The 16,034-nt window shown below is 37.6% G+C and overlaps 2 protein-coding genes across 2 annotated transcripts; both read right to left on the bottom strand.

Annotated features, from left to right (window-relative positions):
* Positions 1 to 5,261: 5,261 nt before the first annotated feature.
* Positions 5,262 to 6,952, bottom strand: LOC140856465 (uncharacterized). The gene is made up of 3 exons (XM_073253809.1): positions 6,222 to 6,952; positions 5,790 to 6,075; positions 5,262 to 5,717 (listed from the first exon to the last, which is right to left on the bottom strand). The coding sequence occupies exons 1-3, from the start codon at positions 6,950 to 6,952 to the stop codon at positions 5,262 to 5,264; spliced, it is 1,473 nt and encodes a 490-aa protein (XP_073109910.1).
* A 132-nt stretch (positions 6,953 to 7,084) lies between these two features.
* LOC140856463 (uncharacterized) lies at positions 7,085 to 7,972 on the bottom strand. The gene is made up of 2 exons (XM_073253804.1): positions 7,888 to 7,972; positions 7,085 to 7,443 (listed from the first exon to the last, which is right to left on the bottom strand). Exons 1-2 carry the CDS (start codon positions 7,970 to 7,972, stop codon positions 7,085 to 7,087), a joined length of 444 nt encoding a protein of 147 aa, XP_073109905.1.
* Between the last annotated feature and the right edge of the window lie 8,062 nt (positions 7,973 to 16,034).

Below are 16,034 nucleotides of genomic sequence, written 5' to 3'. Positions count from 1 at the left end.
ATTCTCCATCGTCGTTGGTTGTTTCCCAAGATTAAGCCTCTTTATCTCCTCTTTTTAGATTTTTGTCTTGATTTTTCTACTTGGAAATGGCTTTTTCTGGTAAAGAGTCTGGAGACGAAGATTCTCGAACTCCAACAATCTGACAAGAGACTGAGGAAGTTCCTCAGGAGGACTCCGAAGATGCTTCTACTCGGTAGGATCATCCTGATCCTAAAGAGTTGGATGAATGATCAGCTCCTGAGAATCTTCTCGGGCCTCTTGTCTAGATGTCCGAATTGTCTAATGCCGGTATTGAACGACTAAGGGATCACTACCATATTCCTAATCGATATCGGTTAATGGCATCTGATGAAAAAGATTGGATTGTTCATCCTCCTGACTATTACATCGCCGTTTATGAGGAGTTCCTCCTTTCGGGACTTTGATTTTCTCTTCATCCCTTTCTTGCAAACATCTTTGACCGGTACAACATAGTTCCTGCCCAGCTCATCCCCAATTCTTTTAAGATTTTGACTTCTTTTATAGTACTTTGTCATCTTCTTCATTCTGAGCCATGAATCTTCCTCTTTCGAGCTCTTTCATGTTGAAGAAATATCCTCGAGAATAAAGATGATAGTTCTTCAGTCCCCAGTATAAACGTCAGTTTATCACTGAGCTTCCTTCTTCCATCCATGGATGGAAGAATAAGTTTTTCTTCATAGCTGCCGACCACCTTTAGGGCTTTGACTAGATCTAGACCACTCTTAGTCTTTCTCCGAATAAAAATAATGTGGTTCTGGAAGAAGATCAAAAATTGTATGATTGGATGTTCAGTGTCCAGGTTCCCTGCAGTGGGAGCTCCTCGACGAGCATTCGTTGTATGACGTCAGGATAAGCCCGACCAACAATTTAGGTATATTTCTTCCTGTAGATCTTCGAAGTTCTTCTTTCTTTCTTTTCTTGTAGACTAACTCATCTTTTGTTATTGTCTTGTAGGCACGAGGATCTCAATCGAATCCTTCCAGCGCACCATCAAGAAGAGACCGAGATCCAGGCCTGGTGGCCCTTCCTCTAGCACCATAATCCCCCTCCAGTCAAGAGGAAGCATGTGTAAGTAGAAGGCATTCTCATAGATGACGCTAATGTTGTAGTCAAGGATCAAAATGTCAGATAGCTTAGATGGTTGGGTTGACTACATGCCCGCATACGTAAGGTATTGTCTGCTTTGGTCTCTGGCGCTGTTGCACGGGGCTTCACGATTTTGCCCTTAAAAGATACCTCATGAGGGAGAGAAGATCCCAATTCATATAAGTCATACTTTCTCTTGACTCACAACCAATGTAAGACTAAAGAGGCCCTCTCTACACCATAACAATATTCATATGAATGAAGAAAGAACATATTCCTTTCCACCAGAAAACTGAAAATTACCTTCAATTTTAACAATTTGCATTACAAATTAAATAGATGATTAACTTCAATAACAATGAAATCATCATGTTTTCCAGCTCTTCAGTACATTAGGCACCGAACATGATACTTCAACAAAATCTACGACAGGTTTCACGGTTCAACATGATACATTAGGCAGTACTATGTTCCCATATACAGTAAACTGAAAATCTTAAGGATAATAACGGCTTCCATGGTACGGTCCAAACTCATAACTGAAATCCAGAAAAACAACAAAGTTTGTAACAGCTTCTACAATCCAGGGCAATTAAAGGAAAAAGCACAATATCATGTATTTTATACACATAGCATGAATCAACACTCCATTAGATAGTATACATGATGCATCAACCAATAGTCTATGACAAATTTAATGAGTTATATAACAATATCGACCAAATTACAGTGCTATCTTATGATTTCAAAACAACAAATCACCATTTCAGGAAACAATAATATGATAAATGTGCATAATCAACTCGCCAAATGCACAAAAGACTGCTCTTATTGGCATGACTGTTGTCAATATACACAATATAGGACATGTTCAGCTTATAACTGAAAATTAACTTCAATTTTTGAAACTTCCGCAGCAAGTTTTCTAACACAATCAAATAGAAATTAGCTTCAACTCCAAGAAAATCTAAGCCTGCTAATTAGGCTCTGTTTGGTTAAGCTTTTAGAGTGTCAGAAAGTACTTTCCGATTCTCAGAAAATATTTTAAAATGATATAATGATATTTGATAAAAAATCAAAAAATTATTTTGACTTTGTCAGAAAGCTGAAATGATCTATTTAAAAAAAACTCTATTTTGAAGCTTTCTCTAAAAATATTTTCTAACTAATATCGAAAAGCTGTTTTAATATAAATAAATTTTTTTTAATGATAGAAATATCCACTAACAAATATCATAATTATATCATATTATATTATTATACTATAAATATAATATAATTATAAATTAATATTATGATATATTATAAATATATAATATAATCTATTATAGTGTTATTATATTATTCAAATATAATTTGATATAATAATATTTATTAATAATATTATATTGTTATAATATAGTATGTTATATTATAATTTATTATTAGATTTGATTTAATCTATTATATTATATTACATCATAATTATAATAATATTACATTATAGCATATATTATATTATATTATAATAATATTATATAATAAAATAATATTTTAAAATATAATAATATTTATTTTATAGACATATAATATAATCTATTGTAATATTATTATATTATAATAATATAATATAACATAATAATATTTTAATAATAATATAATATAATATAATCTATTATTACATTAGATTATAACTGATATATTATATTACATTATAAATTATATTATAATAATATAATATTATATTATTTTTTACTATATAATACTATATAATATCTTTTATTGTCATTTTGTCGTATCAAAAATATTTTTTTTATTTTAGTTATCAAATATATGTTAAACTTTCAAAGCATTTTATAAATATGATTACCAAACAGTAAATACTCTACTTTCAAAAGTTTCAAAAGCTCTACCGTCAATAGCAATCTTAAACAGGATCTAGTCATCATGATTCATGGAGCAAACTACATATCATTTTTTTTTAACAGCATTATTTGGATAGCAAGCATCAAAACATAACATACAACCAATAAGGAGGTCTCTTATAATCAATTTAGAAACACTATAAAATGGCAAGTAAAAAATGCATGATTATCTAAGCTTATCACAAATGCATGATTCCAAATTAAAATGCATCCCTACATCTAGCCCATCTCATCAAAACTTCTTCGTACCCATATAAAGTTTTTGCTTAATTACACAGGTGACAACAGATACACAAGTTGCTACATCAAACAAATTCACATCTCAATACACATTCGAGCATCGAATCTAGGAGACACCATACACACTGCGACAGAAAGCAGAACAAAGAAGAAAATTGAAAAAATATATATCATTCAGAACTTGAAGATTTGCCACATGAGGACAGAGTTTGCACGGTGCCTGCCAGCGACCAAGAACGGAGCAATTAGGTCTGGGGCCTAAAGCCCTACCTAATTCGCAGGCTCCAAAGGCAAGGGGAGAGGAGAGAACGGGACAAAGGCGGTAGCTGGTGGATTAAAAACTCATCTAAATCACAGACAAACCTAGGCTCCACTGCCGCTGCACCTGCATCAGAGCTCCAGACTTAGCATTCGAATCCTCGGACCTCCTACTATTGACTCAGAGGACATGGAAGCCATGGACAAGGCGGCAGCGAAATCCGCACCCAGGGAAGAGGGAGGAGGACTAATGGAGGTCCGTGGAGGGTTAATGGCCTTCGTTCAGCTACATCTTACTCGGAGAGGAGCACATGATGGCCCCAAAGACGGCGTTGGTGGAGAAAGATTAGACTAAAGGTAGTATCGTTTTAATCCAAAAATAAAATGATGCATGTAAGGTTCAAATCGAGTCCAATCTAACAGCTTCGACATGGATATTGATCACCCCAGCTTAAATTAAATCAAGGTAACAAGTTACCCAAAAAAAAAATCAGGCTAACAATTCCTGTACTTGGATTTGAATCTTTTTGCAGTGAATATTTTGCACTTCAAAAAACTGTATAGTTCTTCATCACTGCCATATCTTTCAGTAGTGGCATGCCATTCTTGGATATTGGCCGATGATTCACTTTTGTAATCAGATAACTTATTAAGATCAAAGACCATGCGATGCAAAATATAAGCCCTCAATGATATTTTAATGAGTTAGATATGCGATAGCTCAACATAATATAATTTATAGGTTAAGTTAGATTATTTTGGAGTTAATCCAGCCTAACTAGCAAGTTTAGCATATCACTAGGCAAGGGTTCGGATTATATCATTCGTGCAAAAGGATGATTGATCTTTTCTCACGACATCCACCATTAGATAGCTCCTTACACAGATTTCAAAGCATTCTGAAATCTCTGATTGATCAATTGCACAAATCTCCAGCAACTATCACACAATCCAATGGAGGATTGGAAAGTGAGTCCTTCCTTCATGCAAAAGTTACAATCCCGATCAGCCGATGAAACCCTTATTTTCTTCCAAGTCGCTCTCTGATTTTTTCCACCCAACACTTATTTTCTAACTTATTTGCAAGTCATATTCTTTATTTTCTAACTTATTTGCAAGTCATATATTTTATTTTATTTTACATAGGAGGCCACGGCCCGAACAGAAGAAAGCCCAAACTAAAGGTTACAAGCGAGGATATCGCACTCCATGCATGTCAGCCAAGATAAGAGCCCGAACAGGGGCAGGGAGAGATGCAGTAGGGTAGAACAATGAATTGACCAAAAGTCGAGCTAATCCATCCGCCGATTGATTACCTTCCCGCTTTATATGAGAGATTGAGAAGTGATCTAAAGAAGAAATAGTAGTAAGGATATCCACCAAGAGAGGGTGAACAAGAGGAGATAGACCCAGAGATAAGTCAGTTCTAGCCATTTGACGGATCCAATGAACGACAACAGAAGAGTCCCCCTCCCTACAGATCCGCTTGTGCCCGAGCTGGTGAATGGAAATAGAGAGGCTTTTCCATGCCGCTTGTAATTCTGCCTCTGAAGCAGAGGTAGTGTATGACCGGAAAGAACCAGCAAAGATAATAGCTCCTTAATGATCTCTGATGAGGTAGCCCAGACCAGTTGCAGTAGCTGACCAAGAGGCATCAAAATTAATCTTCACCATGTTGCACGATGGTGGTACCCAAAACACAAACCGAGGAGTGGAGGCTTCAGAGCTCACGGAGTTGCCGATACCCCACGACTACACTGCCATGGTGGTGTTGATAGCCGTAGATGCACCAATAAATTCGTTAGCTAACTGCTGTGCCAAAACAAATATTGTAAGAGAGTCATGACGAATGTCATGAAAGATACGATGGTTTCTTGCATTCCAGATCGACCAAGTAGCATAGCAAACAAGACTTTTAGAGTGATTAGAATTGGAATTCTTAGAAGTGAAATTGATGAGCTGAACCAAGGAGTTGAAGTGAGGGATCTGAAGATAACTCTGGTTCATCTCATTCCAAATAAAAGTCACCCGGGGGCTTTTGAGGAGACAATGTTCCAGATCTTCACTATCCGAAGAGTAGAGGTCACACATGGTGGTCTGTTGGTGGACAAATCCTCTTGAAGATAACGAAACCTTGGAAGGTAAACAACCCCAACACACCTTCCACCGAAAAACTTTAACTCTAGGGGCAACATTTAGGCACCAAATCTACAAGAAATGAGAAACAATGGAAGAATGATAGTTGGTAGACAATTCAGAAGAAATGATTTCAGAGTATACCTCTTTCACCTTGACTCTCTTACTATCGAAAATATGAGAAACAAAGACATCCTCACAATGAAAACGAGGGATAGCAGTGGCCAGAATATGCCCAACTATGTCAGGAGGAAACAAATGGTTCACCAATTCTGCGTCCCAAGATCCATTAGCACCCAACAAACAGGCCACCTTCCAATCTTCTTCACAAAGATCCACATTTATTGGCATAGCACTTCGACTTATAGGAATATTAGACATCCAAGGATCATCTAACAAACTGATACTCCAACCATTTCCAATCAGCCACCTAAAAGAATGCATGATCCACCTTGAAGCAGAGCAGATAGAACGCCAAAGATGAGATGATTCCCTGCTACAATTTTTATTCAAACCAGCCTTGGAAGTCATATTTTTTTTTGAACCAATTTAGCCCATATAGTATCCCTGTTTAACATCAGATTTGTAGCAGCCTTTCCCATACAAGCTTCTCGCCGAGCTCTGATAGAATGAATCCCCAAGCCACCCTGACTTCTGTCCATACAATCAACCTTCCAAGATAACAAATGTAACTTCCTAGTGCCTGGCTCATGGCCCCAGAGGAAACTCTTAAAGATTTTCTCTAGGTCCCTAAGAACAGTGATAGGAATAGGCACATTAGTCATAAGGTAAATATAGCTAGAATTCAGCGTAGCTTGCAACAGGACAATACAACCTGCTTGAGACAAGTGTTTCCACTTCCAAGCATCCAGTCTTTTGTAGATTCGATCAAACAAAGGGTTAAAATCTTGTCGAGACAATCTGGAACATGAGAGAGGCAGCCCCAAATAATTCCAAGTGCCTTCCTTATGAGGAATGTTTAATAAACAAAGAAGTTGCTGCTTAATTCTTGGGTCAATCCTCCCGCTGAATTGAAGCTGTAACTTTTGAACATTAACCCTCTGCTCCGACTGAAGACAATAGTCCTCTACAGCTTTCTTAAGCCTCTGAGCATTTTGACTAATTGCTTTAACCACCAATATGAGATCATCTGCAAACATCAAGTGAGTGATGCAAGCTCCATGTCGCCAGGGTTGGTAGCCACAAAGAGCACTTACTGTAACAAGGTCATTCAAGGATCTAGATAACACGTCAGAACATAGAACAAACAAGAAATGGGAGAGAGGGCATCCTTGTCGAAGGCCCATAGAAGAGAAGAACCAATCAGAGGGAGCACCATTAATGATCAAAGAGAAGGAAGGATTGTGGATGCAGCACAAAATCCACCGAATGAAATTCCTATGGAAACCATGATGATTGAGAACAGCTTCCAAATAACATCAATAGACTTTGTCATATGCTTTCTCCATATCAGCTTTGATAACCATCAACGAATTACGTTTAGAAGCACGGGCCATGGAATGAAAAATCTCTTGCGCAATCATGATGTTATCGAGGATGTTGCGCCCTAGAATGAACGCCCCTTGTTTCGAAGAAAACATGTAAGGCATAAGCTGATCTAGTCTTTTCACAAGCACCTTAGCAACAAATTGTAGGGGGTGCCATAGAGGGCGATAGTGTTTGACCTCCTTAGGACTATTGACCTTTGGAATGAGGACAATGTGAGTTCTCTTCCACTCATTAGGCATCACAGCTCCTGCAAAAACCTCTTGGATGGCAGCAAGAACATCATTTTTAACTACAGACCAAAAGTGCTCATGGAACATAGGCTGGAATGCTCCGACCTAGGCGCCCGATCCAATGGGAGCTGCGACAAAGCTCCCGATCCAATGGGAGCTGCGACAAAGCTTCAATAATCTTATCAACAGTGACCTCTCTAGACATTATTTGGTTTTGTTTAGTGATTTTATTTTGGATATGTTGACAGCCTTGCCTATCTTGTTTTTCCATCCATGGCCTTTCCCTGTTTAGTTAATAGCCATGAATGATTTTTTCTTATTTAGAGGGTAACCAAGAATAGATTATCACCTTCTTTTGTAAATAATGAAACTCTTGTATAAAATGGGGAGGACCCCTAAGATTGTAATATGAGAAAAAAAGAAAAAAAAAAATTTCCTCCATCCTCTGAAATCCCATCTTCCTCTCTTTCTTCTTCTACCTTCTCCCATCTCTAGTTTTCAACTTGGTATCAGAGCCAACATCTCCGAAACACATATTCCATCAAGCTCCACCTGCCGATCCAAGCCTCCACCGCCGTCGACATCCATGTCGTCGCCCTCCTCGCCATTCGCCACAGTAACGTCAGTCGCCGTCGCCCGCCATGGCCGTGGCCTCCTGTTGTCCTGCCGTGGCCGTGGTCGTCACCTGCCATTGCCGACATCTTCACCGTCGACATCCACCTCGTCGTCCGCCTCAGTCGCCGACCTCCTCACCGTAAGCCACCGTCGCCTGTCGTGGCTATGGCCTCCTCTGTTGTCTGCGATCCAGTTGTCAAGGAAGTAGCCAACGAGAGATAAACAGTGAAATCGTTTGATTTTCTATGCTCTGAAAAAAAAAAGGAGGATGAAAATCATCCAGTAATTTTTTGAGCATACTTGGAAGTGCCGGACGGTTTTATTGAAGAAGAGTTTGAGCAGACAATCGGTATAGGGGTCCGCACCTCTGACTCTTGGTATGTGATGGACAATCCTTCTCTCTTGATTAGTTCTGTCCGACTTGACGAACCTCTCACCTTATTACATCTCTATTGTAGAGATTTGGTGTATAGATTTTAGAAAAAAAAAGAGAAGAAAGGATTCTTCTCATGATCTTTAGCATGGAGATCAAGATCCTCCTATATCTTCTTATTTTCTAAGAGTCTCTTAGGAGAAAAGAAGATTTTCAACTATCAAGATGTGATCTCTGTAAGGGAGCTAGCACTCCGGTGAAATCAAAAAGCTTCTGTGGATACTCGTAGAGGTCGGACGCTTGTGTGGCTACAAAGGACCTTCGAAGGATATCCATGATCATCAGTTCGCATTGAAGATTGATCCATATCCAGGTATGTTTTAAATTTATTTTTCTCTATTTGATTTCTGTATCTGAATCTTATCTCACATATGATGATACTGTTTATGATTTGAAGATTTGATCTTATGCCTACTTAGATTAAATTAGATTTAATCTAAAAATTTTAAAATTTCGCTGCATACTTGTGTTGTAAAATCATGCATACATGAAACTATAAAACTCCAACAGTGGTATCAGAGCCACATTATATGCATGAGATTTAGATTTAGATTTAAAATTTATAGTGAAAAATTTCATATCTGAAAAGTTTTGATGTCATTCTGACATAAAGTTGCCTTGGCATAATTTATTATGCTGTATGGTTGTCCTAGAACGATGTTAAAATTTTAAATTAGATTAAATTTTTAGATTTGATTTTTTCAATATATATGTGATATATGTTTTATTATTTAGATCTGAAAAGAGTTTCGAGATCTGTTTTGATTCATATATATGATATATGATAGTAAGTTTAGGACTGAAATTTATTTCTATGATCTGAACTTGTTTATGTATATGATGCATATTTGTATGCATGATCTGAAATTATTTCAAGATCAAAATTTATTTTTATGCAAAGAATTTAGATCTAAAAATTTTGATTTAAGATCTGAAATTAGTATTTGTGCATGAGGGATTGGTCATGGGTAGATCAAATTAGGTCATGTAATTGGATTACATTAAAGGGTTTCTGATTTGATCATATTGGGTCTAAATCAATTTAGTTATTGATCAAATCGAGTCAAGTGTTGATTAGGATGAGGTCAATAGAGCTTAAGATCGTACAATTGTTGTTGATCGAATCAATTGACATGCATATGTAGAATCGATTAAACCCAAAGACCTAATTTGGCTCTGTGGCTCGAGTCTAATTCACCTAAGCTAATCTATTCGGATCAATTGTCCAATTGGTGTCTAAGACAAGTAACTGAAAGGTGATTATTTAATTGGTTCTGTTCGCTTACTTGGCCAATTTATTGGTGTCTAAAGAAAGCAACAGGGGGACCCCCACCAATCTCCACTTATCTGGCTAATTTGAAAAATTGAGTCTCAAATATGGTTACTTAGTGATTTGATTTAGCCCATGCCAATTACATCAGTCATGTGATGACTGATTAGATGTGACCTAAACCTAAATCTCTCCATAAATATTAAGTCCAAGATCTTTCACCGTTGTAGATGTGCGGGCGTACTACCGGCATTGATTATTCTCGACTGGTCATAGTGGTTCAGTTGCATCAGAAATATGCAATCACTCTATTAGCAAAGAGTTGCTCCAGGATAAAGATGGGGTTGGACCCAATAACTGTTAGGTGAGGGATCCAATGACGGTTTTGCACTTGCTTGTAAACGATGGGTCTAACTTAACTAAGAAGTGTGAGCAATAACTGTTAGGTGAGCCCACATGACTTAGAGACTAAATGACTGCAACATGCTTAGAGAAGCATCTGGGTAAAGAGTTGTCCATGCATCGGTGTTTATTCATATTATCAATAACTGTTAGGTGAGGTGCACGGCATCGGTGGGACCGCAGCACCCACTAAAAATTCAATTATCGCATCAAAATTTTTGTTTCTCCATCCGAAGAGTGTGGGAGATCTGATAAAATAGTGGGAGTCTCTTTTTGCATCTAAAAATTTTTAGAGTAAATCATAAAATAAGTATAAACATCCAATTAGAATCTTTGCTCTCTGCTATTCATTGTGTCAGCTTCCAATCCTCTTGCTTGAATCTTAAATATCAATCGATTAATCAAAATCGAGTACATAGACTGGCTCACAAATCTAAGAATTATTCTTAATTTTAAAAAATTAAGCTATGTTCTTTATCAAGTTATTCTAATATTAACAACCCGTCCAAGCCATAGTCAGCGAGCTATACTTGATGAGTGGATGGACAATGATAATTAAGATAGGAGCTATACATGAGTACATATTCACTGCCTACGATATGTTAATTCATTTATAAGTGTTATGAGATGATCAAAATCACACATCACATGTGATACGTGATGACAGTCAGTCTATGATCATTATTTGATAATGATCAAGGATATTAAGGAGCTCAAAAGATTCGACATGATCATGCACAAGAAATTACTTATGGATTTGATCCTACGATCCATGATTAGTTTATATGAATAGTTTATTATCGACTACCATATAAAAGATTATCATGGCACCTTATCTGAATTGGTCAAAGTGTTGATCATAAAAAAATCTTGAAAGAGTTCAGAGGTAAATACCTGGAGAGCCTAAAGAAACAAAGACACGCCTAGAGTAGGCATGTCAAAATTGCTCAATGATGTCCTTACGATTTCTTCTCTCAGTTGAGCTAAGGACTCTAGTGTAGAGTCGATGAAAATATATAGGGCTAAGGAAGTAACTCTTGTAATTAGCTATATGACAACAGTTGCTGCTGTGGCCATGGTATCTGTCCTTTGTGATCATCGTTTGGATTTGTTCTTAGAAACGGTCTCTATCATTTGCATGGTGATGCATATGTGAACTTAATTGAGCAAGCAGTGAATGCCATTAGATCTGAAAGATCTAAAATTGAGATGAATTTAAAGTATATATAGACCCTTAGGCTAAGTCGTATTGGAGAAGAAATGATTAACAAACTGAAGAAATATGGACTTGGGCTCATTGACTGTTGAGTCAAATCTAGTTTGTGTATCATCTCTTTGAGAAAATATAATCAAGCTACTCTGATGGGATAAGAAGAAAAGTGTTATGATCCAGGTGGTGTGCCCAAGGCCTAGGGGACCAAGGCTAAGACCAAGGTCCATCATTCATGAGGGCTTCATGGAGGCTCTAGGGCTAGTTGGGCCCTAGGTTGAAAGGCTGTGGGCCTTTCGGGTTCTTGAGGTCTAGGTTATGTGGGCCTCAAGGGATCAACTCTTTATGGGCCAGGTCTGGGCCCAGGATAGGTGAGATTAGGTCGAGTCATGGGTGTACATGGGCTTGGGTTAACCTAATCTCCCATAGAGTTGATCAAGGGAGTTTTGGATTTGGGTCACTTGACCCGGTGTTTATATATACATGTACTTGTATAGGTTTGATTAAGCCAAAAAAATACAAGACTCTTTCTTCCAAGTCTTTCTCTCTCTTCTCCCTCTCTCTCCAGTAATTCTCCATGTCCCAGGAGCAAGAAATCCTAGGGTTTCTTGCTGCCAGGTCCATAAAAGGAAAGAAAAGCAAGGAGGCGCTAGCCCCTTCCCCCTTGCAGCTGCCGACTCTCTCTCTTCTCCCTCTCTTGAAGCCACCCAAGCATTAGGTCCAGGACTTGAAATCTCTTGAGAAGAGGTTGATACAAGTCCCTCTCAGATCTGGAGTTGATCTGAGGTCGTTTGAGGAATGGGTGAGATCTCCATCAACAGATCTACAAGAAAGGCTGCACAGGACATATCTGCAAGGTCTGTTTCCATCTACCTTCTTCTCTATCTAGAACACCCCGATTTGAGATCTACAATTGAAAGACCTCGGTCCAGGTCTGATCTAGTTGGGTACCAGATCTTGAATTTTTTAGAGGTGATTTCAGAGGTGTTCTTCATCTGGAACAAAAGGCTAACGAAGAAGATAGCAACCAGGCTGATTTCGTCAAGGGCCTTCAATCGAGTCCAGAAGTCTTCAGATTTGTTCGTTGCTGGTTCTGCTGCACCCAAGATCTGTGGGAGGAGCCGGGATCATGCTCCAATAGTTGGTATCAGAGCCACGGTGGTGAAGAAGCGGTTTCAAGCATGAGAAGTTGAAGATCCCAAGTGCTGAAAATTTTCAGCAAGGTACCATCAAGGTATATTCTACACTTCTTGATTTTATATTGCTTGTTTGGCTTGGATCCAGTCATGGGCAGCAATATGAAGGTTAAGTTTGAGAAGTTTGATGGAAAAAAAAAAATTTCATGTGGAAAATTCAGGTGGAGGATCTTCTGGTGCAAGCAGATCTGGATCAGGCTTTGGATGAGAAGCCTGAGGGAATGACGGATAGACAATGGGCATCATTGGAGAAGAAAGCATGCTCGGTGATCAGAGGATGTTTGGCGGCTGCGGCGTTGTATTCGGTGCTGGAAGCAAAGATCCCGAAGGGCCTTTGGTCGAAGTTGCACACCATGTACATGGGGAAGAATATATGCAACAAGTTAATGCTGAAGAAGAGGTTGTACAGTCTTCGGATGCAGGAGGGATCTGATTGTTGGGAAATGTGTCCCAAAAAGCCAATCGTCAAGCTGTTGATGGTTGAGCAACCAAGTATTGTAATTGATTTGTTAATAAATAAAATATATTTGATATTTTCATCATAAGCTTTCATCTTCTAATGAACTCCGTTGTTATGATGAAGTCCTTAGGACTATTTAGATTCGATAAAGAGAGGATTTAACGATTAGTCCTTAAAACTGTTCACGACCAAATGATAAGCTGTTAATAAGGACGACAGCTTCTATCGAGCATAGGTCGCTGTAGGCCATATGGGTTAGTTGTCCTCTTAACCAAGGAGTGTGGAGACACTGGTATGGCATACAGGTGAGATGTAAGGGTACATCGTCATTGAACGTGACCAACTCCAGAACATTCTGCTGTCGAGAATGTCTTTGATGGGATATAGGTATAAGTGTCCCTTAGACCTGAGATCGCCTCAGTGACTTGCAAGCAACTCACTGTGCTTTGGTACTGGACTAACTGAATTTCTAATTCAGAGACGAAAGGCTTCTGGACACAGTCAAGTACTTGCGAAGTCAGAGTATGATCGAGATGGGATTGACCACTCCAAGAGTTGGAGAAGAATGAGTCACTGTATTTCAATTTAGCAAAACCTTGGCCAGGGTAATCCATCAGATGGATTTGATATTTTGAAATACAATGTGGACAACCTGATCAGAGTTGACAGTTGAGCTCTGGGATGTCCTATGATCATTTTGGTCAAGGGGATGAATTATATGAAAACTATATCCGCATGGGTTCTAAGGATGTTGTTCTACACATTCGACCTATCCGATCGTCGGGACCATTGCTAGATGGTTACTTCGATTGGTATAGAAATTTATTCCTATGCTACCGGCTTAGGTTCGGACCTATGAGGTCACACACATTAGAGTTCATGATCCGATCGGATGGTTGATCAACGATTAAGAATCGTTCTAGGGTTAAATGATCAATACGATTGACATTTAACCCAGTACAAGTGTTGCAGGAGGATCGATTAGCAATTTGATTGCTAATTGACTTAATTTGATTAAGCCAATGGGCTGAGGTTAAGTCTAATTAAATATAATTTAATTAGATTTAGTTTGGGCTTGATTAGATCAAGTCCAATGGGTTTATTGGATAAGCCAAGTGCAAGAAAAAATTAGTCCTAGTTCAACTAGGACTTGGGTCAATCTAATTTCTAATTTGATTAGAAAATTAAATTAGATTTAAATCTAATTTAATCTGATTAAATTAGGTTCTTAATTGGGTTAAGACCTATTTTAATTGGGTTGATCTAATTTTGATTTGATTTGGTTTGAGAAACCAAATTAAAACAAGTCATAAGACAGAATCCTAGTAGGACTAGGATTCCACCTTGCGCCACATAAGCCTTCTCCACGCCCTCTCTCTTAATTCAACACCAATCTCCACTTATTTTGTGCGACAAAAGCCCTCTCCCAGATCTCTCCCACGTTCACAAAAGGTCTCTTCTCTTCTTTCTTACATGGAAGGTGCTTTGGATCAAATCTAAAAGGAATAAGTTTGGATTTCGAATTCTATGAGATAGAGTTTTAGAAATCCAAAACTCTTTCAATTTTGCACCGAATTTATCTAAATTTTTTTTGAAATTTTTGTAGCTTTTAGGGTATACATCGTGCACCCTTTTCTAATGATCCATACATGAAAATATGAAGGAGGTGCTCAAGAGTTGGGCGTCCCTTAAATTGCCATGTTTGGATAAGCCTTGACTAGGTGTTTGACCTAGACAAGGACTCTATCATATCTCTCTATATAAGATGAGTTTCTTCATAAAATTTTAGGAGAAGTCAGAGATTTGAGAGACCTTTGTGCCATCCAAAAATCAAAGAGAAATACCTTTGGGTCGTGGAGATATAAAAGATGCAAGTTTGGGTGTCTAGAGAGAAAAATGTGAAGAAGAAGAGGGTCTTCTTCTAGGGTTTTTGTTTTCATATCTTTCCTCCCTCCATCTTGAGTTTCCTGAGAGCGTCTCAGATCTGAAACTCCTCCTTCTATTTTTCATCTTTGGAAGAGTTCAAATCAAGAAGAAGGAGGCACCTGATCAACCATCAAAGAAGGATCAGCACAGTACTAGCATACTGTGCTGATTTCCTGAAGCAGGACTTCTGATCGAGATTCGTGGGCTCGTGTGGACAACTCCTAGAGGTCGGACGTGTGTGCGGCTTGCAACATCATCCTTAAGCCCAGATCAGCGAGGTTAGAGCATCTAAATCGCAAGGTAATAGATCTGATCTATTGTTTAATACATACATTAGATGTGGTATAAAAACATGTTGATTTGATCAACATGTAGTTCATGCTATATTCATATATTTTAATTTATGATTTAATGCTATGTAATAATCATGTAATAGGATCTTAAATCTAGAGATTCTCTAGTTTTAGAAAATAAATTTTGATTTATTTTAGTCTTCCGCTGTATGATCTTGAAAAAGTTTCAAGATCTAACCCTGAAACTCTAGATCTGGTTCCAACAATTGGTATCAGAGCCTAGGTTCTTTATTACATGATTATTTATACATGCTTAGATTATTTTTTAGATTAGATCTAATTTATAATCTGATTATTAAATCTAAAATTAAAATTTTAGATCAATCACAAACTGCAAGGTTGTCCTGCTGTAAGGTTTACCCCTTACAGTGCAAAGGTTGTCCTAGTTTGTGTAGATCTATCTTTAATCATAAATTTGTTAGATATGATCTAGATTAAATTTATGATTTATTAGATTTAAAAGATATTTAAATCTGAAATAAAATCTCTTTGTTAATAATTTTTGTGCAAAGAAATTGTTTAAAGTTGAAATTATTTCAATTACATGAATCTGTTTAGATTAGATCTAAAGTAGTTTCATGTTTATTTCACTTGCATCTTGATTATGAATCAAACATGCAATATGGTTGGTAGAATCATATTGTAAAATTGTTTTACAAATATGAAAATTATTTTTTTTGAAAAGCCAAACCCAACCCTTAGTCCAAAACTTAATTAAGAATTAAGAAGTTGTTTGATTAGGTTCTAGGATTGTGAATTGAAGAACCTAAGACACAAATCATAAC

This window comes from Elaeis guineensis, chromosome 1 (genome assembly GCF_000442705.2).
Source record: "Elaeis guineensis isolate ETL-2024a chromosome 1, EG11, whole genome shotgun sequence".
NCBI lineage: Eukaryota > Viridiplantae > Streptophyta > Magnoliopsida > Arecales > Arecaceae > Elaeis > Elaeis guineensis.
Note: the sequence above shows the minus strand (reverse complement) of the source record. Positions and strands in the feature narration are given on the sequence as shown.

Coding starts and splice junctions, on each gene's coding strand:
- LOC140856465 (XM_073253809.1), bottom strand. CDS start 6,952: ATGGGCCTTCGACAAGGATGCCCTCTCTCCCATTTCTTGTTTGTTCTA. Junction 6,076..6,221: donor AAGGCTGCTACAAATCTGAT/GTTAAACAGGGA, acceptor GCATTCTTTTAG/GTGGCTGATTGGAAATGGTT. Junction 5,718..5,789: donor AGAGAGTCAAGGTGAAAGAG/GTATACTCTGAA, acceptor CATTTCTTGTAG/ATTTGGTGCCTAAATGTTGC.
- LOC140856463 (XM_073253804.1), bottom strand. CDS start 7,972: ATGGATGTCGACGGCGGTGGAGGCTTGGATCGGCAGGTGGAGCTTGAT. Junction 7,444..7,887: donor GATGTTGGCTCTGATACCAA/GTTGAAAACTAG, acceptor TTTGGTCTGTAG/TTAAAAATGATGTTCTTGCT.